The sequence below is a fragment of the Amblyomma americanum genome, chromosome 1, assembly GCF_052857255.1.
Source record: "Amblyomma americanum isolate KBUSLIRL-KWMA chromosome 1, ASM5285725v1, whole genome shotgun sequence".
In the NCBI taxonomy this organism is placed as follows: Eukaryota; Metazoa; Arthropoda; class Arachnida; order Ixodida; family Ixodidae; genus Amblyomma; species Amblyomma americanum.
The window spans coordinates 137,484,478-137,494,276 of record NC_135497.1 but is presented as its reverse complement, the minus strand read 5'-3'; the positions used below and the strand labels follow the sequence as shown (position 1 = coordinate 137,494,276).

The following is a 9,799-nucleotide window of genomic DNA, read 5'->3' as shown; positions in this document are numbered from 1 at the left end:
TGGATGGATGGATGGATGGATGGATGGATGGATGGATGGATGGATGGATGGATGGATGGATGGATGGATGGATACGGCTGAACCCATTAAATCGGGCGGTGGCTCAAGCCACCTAGCCATGTCTTGTGAAATTTCACTCCTGTCTTGCTTTTAGCCACCAATCGTATAACCTTCGCTTGGTTACTTCTAACCTCTTAAAATCCACTTTTCCTTCACTATCCCTAAACCCCTATGCCTTGGGTAAGTCAGCCCCGCTGCTTTCCACTGTAGGGTGAAGCCCTTTACAGAAAAGTATCAAGTGTTCAGCCGTTTCCTCCTCCTCTCCGCACGCAATGCACCAAGTGTCTATCTCATGGTACCTGACTCTATACGTCCTAGTCCGCAAAACTCCAGTCCTGGCCAAGGTCCTGGCCTCAAACAACAAAGAGCTTCCCCTACAATTATCATAGATATTTTCTTTGACAATTTCCTGTTTAAAGGTCCGGTATGTTCCCAGTGCCGATTTCGACAGCATCCCTGTTTTCCACAGAGCTCTCTCTGTTTCTTTAACCTTTTTCTTAACCGATAATTGTTCATTTGCCCCCTTACTGCTGTCCAGATATTTGCTTGTCAATTTTCTAGTTCGCTTTCTCCATTTCGTGTCAACATTCTTTATATACAGGTATCTGAAAACTTTCCTAGCCCACTGCTTTTCCTCCATCTTTCTCAATCGTTCCTCAAATGCTATCTTACTGCTCGCCTCTCTGCTCTCGAACGACGCCCATCCCATATCACCCTGTACCCCCTGATTTGGTGTATTGCCATGTGCTCTCAAAGCTAACCTCCCTACTCCCCGTTGTTTAATTTCTAGCCTTGCTTGAACATCTGGCCTCATACACAGGACCGCATTACCGAAGGTAGGGACCATCACCCCTTTCCAGATCCCTTTTACCACCTCACACCTATTGTAATTTATGGTCTTCTTTTAGCGCCGCCTAGCGGGCAGTCTGCGCAATGTTGGGGCAATCTCGGGGCCCATTGAAATCGACGGGACGCTTCAGGCATGCTCTTCAGGAGGCTTTGTTTTAAACAAGGATATTATTGAAAATTATTTGCAACAAAAATATCCGAGTTTTTTTGTTAAAAAATTCTGCAAATAATTTCTAAGGTCACAAAAATGACAAGAGTTAGGTGTTGGGCAGCCTCCTTGCAGCTCCTTGCCGCCCATAAGGAGGCGCTCATGACTTGCACATGGTCACGCAGTTCCATGTGGTTCGTTGTTGACATTCGTTGGTGGTGAGGAGTGGTTTGCGTGGATCATTTGCAGCAGGTAGCAAAACTGGCAGATATTATGGTGTAGTGAACGTGTGCGGCACAGTGCGTGTAATCGGCATAGGGTTTGCCGGACTCAACGTTGAGTGTGTAAATCTTACGCTCATGTTTCGTTGTTACGTGTTGCGGAGCTTTTAAAGCTGTGTGAGTGTTACGTGCTACTGTCTGGAAGTTTTCTTGAAGGATCCATAACCGTTGTGTAATATTCCATACCAGTACTGGCGACGTGGTTGCAGAAGTGCGAGATGAAGCCTGCGAAACATAGTGTGCATCGATTGCGGAACGTTAGTGATGGCAAAGGGATTGCAGTGCGTCGAAGCGGCAGCGATTATAATGTCGGTTTACCTGAGAAAGCCAGCCGGGGTCATTTCAGTCATTCTCGAGACAGCAACTCGCATTTGTCGAACAGCTTTCAGCAGTTCTCACCAATGCATCAAGTCGACAAAGACACGAAGTCGTACTTCATGATGGTGTGTGAAAGGTTTCATGATGGCTTCGAAGATGATGAAGACAAAGGTAATTTTTTTAATATCTTCCACTTAGCGAAGCCCGTACACATAAGCCTTTGTTAGTATCAGCGTTTTGCTTTTGACGGACTGTGTAAGCCGTGAATCATGACTCTTATTCTCGTGTTATGAGGTAATCGGAACTGGTGCAGCAAATGAACCGTTGTGAGGAGACAGCATAGATTACAGTCCATCTGTTTGAGACACTTCTCATAACTTAAGCGTCAGTCTGGCATTGTTTATAACAACTTGACTAATGCCTGGCCTTAGTCTGCACTGCTGGCCGACCAACTGTCCCTGGTGCGACAGGTCGAAGACTTGCTGGGCGCTTAATTTGTCGCCAAATAAAGTGTTCTTGTCTTTCACCTATCCTTTTTCTATTACCAGCCCTCTTTTTGGAGAATGTAGCAGATCAAACCTGCGGGAAAGAATTGGAACTTTCGTGTGACGACTCGACAAGCCATTGTATGCAGATGCTGCTGTTGCATACGAGAAGCCTGAATGTCCTTACCCGCTTCATGTCCACATTCTTGGAGCATGTCGATCTGATGTGCACACATCACATAGGAGCTTATGTCATGCAAACCCTGCTTGAAGTTTCATTGAAATATCTGCAGAGCCCTTCAGTGGTAAGTTACATATCTCTATCTCAGTAAGAATAATGCATGCTGTTCAGGATGGATGTGCTGTCATTTGTTTTCTACCTTCGTGCTAACAAACATTAATGTAGAGGTACTGGGATAACATTTTGTGAGCTAGGCATAAAGAGCAATTAGCTATGGATGTGTATCCGTTTTCTGACTGTGGTCGCCATTTTGGCATCCATTCCTACAAAAAAGACCTATGGGCGTCTATGGAAAAAGCTATGTCCGTCTATGGCCTTTTATGAACGTCTATAAGTGTAGCTACACATGGTCACATTCAGCCCCCTTTTGAGCCACGTGTTATTGTCGGATGTTTCGTGTGCAGTCTGGAAGACGTCCACATTACACAGCTCGGATGTTCTAGACAAACATTTTGCCCTCTGTATTGCACAGCTGCCATTTGATCATACAGTGAAGAATGAGAGCCTTGCATGGTCTGTTGTCACTTTGCTCCACGAGAAATTGTGTTGCTTTTGTTCACTTCTGAAGAGATAGAGGGGCTGTCGTACACCGGATATTATTGAGCAGCCATTTTAATATGTACAGGGTGATAAAAGAGCATATGACATCAGCTCATGCTCATATGCCGCCTCCTGAATTATGACTCGCTACAGCACATGCAGCACTTGTCAACGACTATGTCTGTTTTGTGAAATTTAGAGTTGTAGTCAGTGCATTCTATAGCAGGATACAAGTCAAGAAGGCAGTGGCAAATACCCCTCAGAGGATGCCCTCCAGCCAATGGTGTCAACTGGTTCTCATGATGTCGCAGTTAATCCCGTTTCACAGAGGTACTCGCAAGTTATCTGCATTTTTGCACTATAACTTTTTTTGGCGATGCAGCCAAGGCTAGGCAGGAAAGAGAAGGAGATGGTTGGTTTGGTTTATGGGGGTTTAACGTCCCAAAGCAACTCAGGCTATGAGGGACGCCGTAGTGAAGGGCTATGGAAATTTTGACTACCTGGGGTTCTTCAACGTGCACTGGCATCGCACAGTACACGGGACTCCAGAATTTCACCTCCATCGAAATTCGACCACCGCGGCCGGGAGCGAACCCGCGTCTTTCGGGTCAGCAGCCGAGCGCCATAACCACTGAGCCACCACGGCCAAGGAGATGGGTCTTTGTCCCTGTGCCATGGGGAGTGGGATGCTCAGCCTCTCCAACATTCCCTCCTTTCACCCCTCTGCACCCCTAGCCTGAACAGTGAACAACGGCACAGGGCCCGTCTCCCTCCCTTTCTTCCAGTCGATGCCATTAGCAGGAGGGCCTCCTTTGAGGAGCATTCACTGCTGCCTTCTTGAGCTGTATTAGACTTTTAGAGGCCCCTGCCTTAAGGTATCACTCCACGGCCAAATGTGCATCTGAGTTTCATCATTCTCATGTCCAAGTGGGCTTTCAAACATGATATTTAGATTCCACTTGCCAGAATTGATAACAGCTAAAGAAAGCATCATTGTAAGGGTTTCTTAAAATGGACACCTTTTATGATGCAATAGGGGAGTTTCCTGATTCTTAAGTTGGCTTTTCTGCAATGCGCTTGCCCCAATTAATGGTGAAACAAACATTTTTCCAAGCAGGAAATACAAGTGCAGTTTGTGCATTTTTTTGACGCAGGATATGTTGACCTTGTAATAATGAAACCACATCAACCTATCTCGTGTCGAAAAATGCACAAACTGTGCTTATATTTCCTGTTTGGAAAAATGAACATTCCTTCATTGAGGAACTCCTATCGGTGTGCGTTCATGTCTGTCTGCTTCTGTCGTGCAGCGCTGATTGGATCCCGACATGGTTCATGTGTTTGGGATGTCAAATGCTAGGAGGCAATGGAGGGTGCATAAATGTTAATATCAGTGTGTTCAGCTACCCTGAAAAACAGTTCTCTAGTATGGGTGTTGCTCCCAACTGCAGCATCAATGTTCTCCTTGGCTCTCATTAACTTAACGTTCCATTTCTGCATTACTTGCTGTAAATCAGTGTTTCATGCTTTATTTAATACAAAACCTTTGATTTTTCAGTTACAGTAAGAGAAGCTAGCCTTGTGTTTCCTAAAATGATTCAAGTTAGGCCCTGCAATTGCAACATTTCCTGTGATTTAGAATTAAGCTGCAAACATTAAGTTAGATTGCATAGAAATCATAGGATAAACAATTTTCATTTATCCAGAGACATTTCATTTTTCTGGGGCTTACATGCTTGCTTTTTCCGTTCAGAGCTTCAACCCCAGTGTCTTGAGCTTCGAAAAATATGTTATATGTAAACATAGTGCAGGTGCAAAACCCTATTTAATTAAAGTTTGCTCTCTGTCAGAGGTGAATATAAGCCATTGAGGCAGTGACACATTCACTGTGTTTGCTATGTTTTTGGAGGTGGCTTTCATGGTTGTGCGAGTTTGCTATAACACTCATTTCAGTTTCCTGTGGTTCATGACAGCTGCGGTGAGATGTAAACAAAAGGTTTGCAAGGTAGTGTTTGGTTGATGGAGTTCTGGCTATGCGTCTCCAAGGACTGCTCATGGCTTTTTTGATATATATTTATTAAAAATCGTTATTTTTGAAGCATAGTCTGCTCTTAAATTAGATCATGACTCACTTCTTGTAGCGTATGATTAATTGCAGTGGAGTTCTGTCACTTTAGGTGAAAAAATTAACCTGGCAGAAATAAACTGCTGTGTGAACATTTGAGGAGGATTTGATTCTGTGAAATAAAAAAGTCCATTTTTTTATAGTCTTATTTGATAAACAAATTATTTAGCGCCAGTAACTGCAAGCTGATGTCTTTCAACTTGTAGTGAACCAAGAAATCCATGTTGGCTTTAGTTTGGTGTTTTAACGTAATGAAATATTTTACAAAACGAAATAACTATTGTGACTGCGCAGTGAAGTGCTGTGAAAGACGGCTGAAAATGAGCACAACATCCTTTACGCTAGAGCCAGGGGTGTGAATGCTATGCCAAACTACCAATTGCACCAACCTGCTACTTGATGCTACAAATTGGTGGTTTTTGATGAAATTGCATCAAGGTTGCATCAAAATACTATTCCAGCAACGAACAGCAGTGGTGAATATGAAGAGGCTGAGGCTGCTGCCTAATGTGCAGAGGCACGACCCTGGTTCCTTCTCTCAATGCGTGATGCGAAAGATGACCGACAGAATCCAACTGCATCCCGTTTCGCTTTCTAGCCCTTAACCACTTACTTTTGGTACACGGCGCGAGCGTGTTTTGCACTTCTACTTTGGCAGTGTTGCAAGTACTGTCCCGCTAACATTGTCACTTTGTGCATGCATGATCTCGAGCTTGTGTCATTCCTGGATATTGTCTGCCACACAAGCTTGAGTACAGCTACGGTGCGAGGAAGTCCAAACAGCTGTGAGAGGCATGAGGCATGGTTTTATTAGACTGCAAGAAACTTGTGCCATGCTGTGAAATGGAAACGATAAATGGAGACGATGTGATTGCACTCCTGCTGCAGCATCATAGTTCTAATGAAGCAAAATGGCTGCGCTCATCGAGGAACAGTCGCTATTACCGACGTCCCATTCATTCATCATGGCTTTCCCTAATCGAGTTTGTTCAATCGGAGTGCGTTTGAGAGTGCTAACATCACGACACAGGAGCGCAGTCACGTGCTAATGAAAATCTCGCAAGCTTAGTTTCAAAAAAAAAAAACCAGGCTAGAAAGTGATATTGATGAGAACTGGTATTTGATGAAAATGGGTATTTCTCAACATTCTCTGTGACTTTTGCAATGTTAACAATACAAAATTTCATTCATTTTTCTTTGTTGAACAATACGTAAATTTGGGCACATTTAAAAAAAAATATCCAGACCTGGCGAAGACGACTGCCTACAACCCTGCACCATTCAAATCTTTGTGCAGCATGTTGTCATTTTTTAAACCCTGGCGCAAGTTGGTTGAAACATCCTCTGTATTTTCATTTTTACCTTTTTCGCTATCAGGATCCTGCTACAGACAATGAGGAAGCTGCTCTAAATTGCATTTTTGCCTGCCACAAAGCCTGCTCCAAAATGCTTTTGGCCATTCCCAATACTGTAGAGCCAAATGAGCTCACAGTGCCCTTTATTTTTAGTCTGACATTTTGCTTGTCACACAACGAAGCTTGTAGTGCAGGGGTTCTCAAACCGGGTTCTGCAAAACCCAGGGGTTCCAAGGGCTGCTTCTGTGGGTTCCGCGAGCACTCACACTTGCATGTACCCCTTTTTCAGTATACTTCTTGCGGGCCCATACGGACCAGCCACAGTACGTTTGGAACACCGGCAGGATGGTGTGGAAGGGGCGTGGTGCACAAGGTGACGCGACGCGTGTTACGTGCACTCGTATGCGTGGCGACTGAAAGTGTGGGCCACACCGCCAAGCTAGCCCAGCCGAGACAAGAAAAAAAAAAGCATGGGAGTCTCATCGGACGTTTTTCCGGGCAGTTCGATGGCATCACTATAGTGCATCAGCGGCGCTGGGACGAAGTTTTGCCGCTGGCAAGCCCATTTTCGCCGGAAAGCCACTATCTGTCGAAATTGGGGAAGGGGGGGGGGGGGGGGGGGGTCGACGCCACGTTGATGCGAGGAGCACCCAGTGCAAGCTGGACGAGGCGTCGTGATTCTGTGTGCAGCCAAGCTATAGTCAGGTACAACTCAAGAATGAAGTGCCAAGTGCTCCTCAAAGGAGGCCCTCCAGCCAATGACTTCTACTGATTTTCGTAACATGGTGGTTAATCTGATTAAGCCCAGGTTAATCCCCATTCGTCTAACACTCCCTGCAATGTCATGCTAGCAGGTCCAAGGGGATTAAGTATGAAGTCATGAAAATCGACGGATGCTGTTGGCCGGAGGGCCTCTGTTGGGCAGTTGCCGCTTTGTTCTTGAGTTGCATCTGACTATAGTCCAGTGTTCCAATGCAGGGGAACATTTTTCATGTGACTAGTTTTCTGCTTTTTTTTTATCTTGGAGGTTAAAGGTCTGAACATGAGTGAGAGATGGGCATTGAATAAAAAACTGATTGCTGAAAGCAAGAAAACAAACAGATACTTACAAAAGGGAACAAAGCAGTAAAAAAAAGCCATAGAGGGCCCATTTACAAGCAACACTGACCGCTTGTGACGGGAGAGAGGAAGGGGGTTCCTTGATACATGTTGAAGGCTGTTGGGGTTTCTCGAGGCAAAAAAGTTTGAGAACCCCTGTTGTAGTGTATCTTCTTTCTAGCAGTACTTGGTGCATCCAGTAGTGCTATTGTGTATACTCTATAAGGTGACATCTCTAAACCTACGGCTAGGCACAGTGGTCACAAGGTGTTGATTGTTTTGGCATGTAATTCTCTGCTCAGGTACTGTTGTGCAAAAATTTCCATCTTTTGGTCACATAACTTGAATAGTGACTTGTATGAACAAGATTAAAGGAAAGACAAAATACAGTACATTGAAGATATTGGTGTAGCTTGGCATCTAGTGCTTGCATTCAGTGACACAAATATGTTTTTGTTTTAATTTTACTGAAATATTTTATTTCTTGTTACTCCTAACAGTATGCTACATCTGAGCAAGAGCACACAGATGCTGAAGCAAATGGTGGGAACCAACAGCATAGGCATGGCTCTTATTCTGCTAGGGACAAGCTGGTGGATAGGAAAAAACACTCAGCAACTCATCTGGATGCCTCGTCAATTGATGAAGGTTCTCAAATTCAGGTACCAACTGGCTGTCATGACAATGTAAGTTTGTTTTGTCTTGGGTGTGTTTCATATCATGCGAAACATCAGAATTTTTTGACTAGCTTGCTCTGCTTAAATTGCTGTTAAGTACTTGCCATTGCAAGTTGTCTTTTTTTTTTGCTGTAAAGGAGCTTATTCCTTTTATACAGCACACAGTGCCTGTCTGTCTGCTTCTATTTTAATTTCATCTATTTCAAGGTTCAACATCCTGGAGCTGCACGTGCACTGTGAAAGATGTCTGGGATTCTTTAATGTGCACTGACTTTGCATAGCACACTGGAAATCTTGCATTTTGCCTCCATTGAATTTGAATTTCGGCCGCTGCAGCAGAGATTTTATCCTGCAACCTTGGGCTCACAAGCTGAATGCCATAGCCGCAGAGCCTCCATAGCAGTTCAGTGGGAAACTGCTGCCTTTGAACTTGTAATTTATTTTAACATGTTCACTGCCTTGTGAGGCAATCGTGGGCCAGGTTATGTACTCCAGCCGTGCTGTTTGGATGCTGTGAACAGCTTTTTTCCATGAACCTGGATCAGCTACTGCAGTGCATTCACTAACTTGGAATCTCACTGAATCCCAATGTTTTTGAGATTTTGCTGGGGGTGTCGAAGGTCCTGTTTTCAGTTTTTTGTACGATTTGTGACATCAGTATGTCTGGTTTTTCAGTGTGAGGAATTAGTCACCTTGTGTTTATGGTTTGAAAGGCAAAGAAGTATATGCTGTTAGGGCAAACCACATGTTTACTTTTATGTTTCATCTGACAGAGCCTCACACTACCTGTTTAATACACCCTCGATAAAAACTCTGCAATTTTAATGCTTTGTGTATGCTTTATGGTATGAAGGCTTTAAAGTTTCACATCAGTGGCAGCCGTCATAGTCTGAGCTTTTCCTGAAAGTTGAAAAGAAGAAAAGGAAATAAAGTAAAGTAACTCATAGCATACTGCATGAATGCACTGCAAGCAATTGTTCATCATATTAGAGTGCAGCTCTTAAGGCCCATTTACACCTGCGAGTCACAAAGGTTGTGCAACTGTTTCAGTCAAAAAGCGACAATCACAAATGGTCGCATTGGACCAAAACCAACAGTCACAGGCGAATCGCATGCTACTTGATTTTTCAGCTTTGCGACTGCGAGTTGCAAACCGCTAACCAATCAATGATGCCTCAAAAGTGAACGGAAGCTTGTTTTACATCCGGATTCTCATTGCTGGTAATGGTTAAGACCTGAAAACTCTTGTTCTGAACGAGACCACTTTGGGAGAGTGACCCTTGAGTCGCCCTTGCAAGTGTAAACATTGGTGGTACATTTGGGAACTCGCAAGTGACAGGCAGTCACACGCCCTTCATGACTCACAAGTGTGGATGGGCCTTTAAGCGCCTGTTCCTGGATTGAGCACCGGCATAACCAAGAGTGTGAATGAATAGGACAGTGGAGATGAAAGTATGATGATAGCAAAGAGAGTGCAAGGAGGAAAGCAAACAAGGAGGGTACGGCGGGGGCACGGTGCAAGTATATATTCTTGCACTGTGGTTGAGGGTAGGCGAGATGGTGTCGCATTCCATCTGCAGCAGCTGTTGCGAAAAGCACCACCCGAGCAGAGGCTTAACACC

General features: G+C 44.4%; 1 protein-coding gene across 1 annotated transcript in view; it reads left to right on the top strand.

Moving 5' to 3' along the window:
- Positions 1–1,212: 1,212 nt before the first annotated feature.
- LOC144113724 (nucleolar protein 9) overlaps positions 1,213–9,799 on the top strand; it is a 32,090-nt gene continuing 23,503 nt past the window's right edge. The window contains exons 1-3 of the mRNA XM_077647006.1: positions 1,213–1,827; positions 2,205–2,446; positions 8,001–8,186. Coding sequence (XP_077503132.1) covers positions 1,557–1,827; positions 2,205–2,446; positions 8,001–8,186 — 699 coding nt within the window. The 5' untranslated portion in view covers positions 1,213–1,556. The remainder of the gene's footprint in view (positions 1,828–2,204; positions 2,447–8,000; positions 8,187–9,799) is intronic.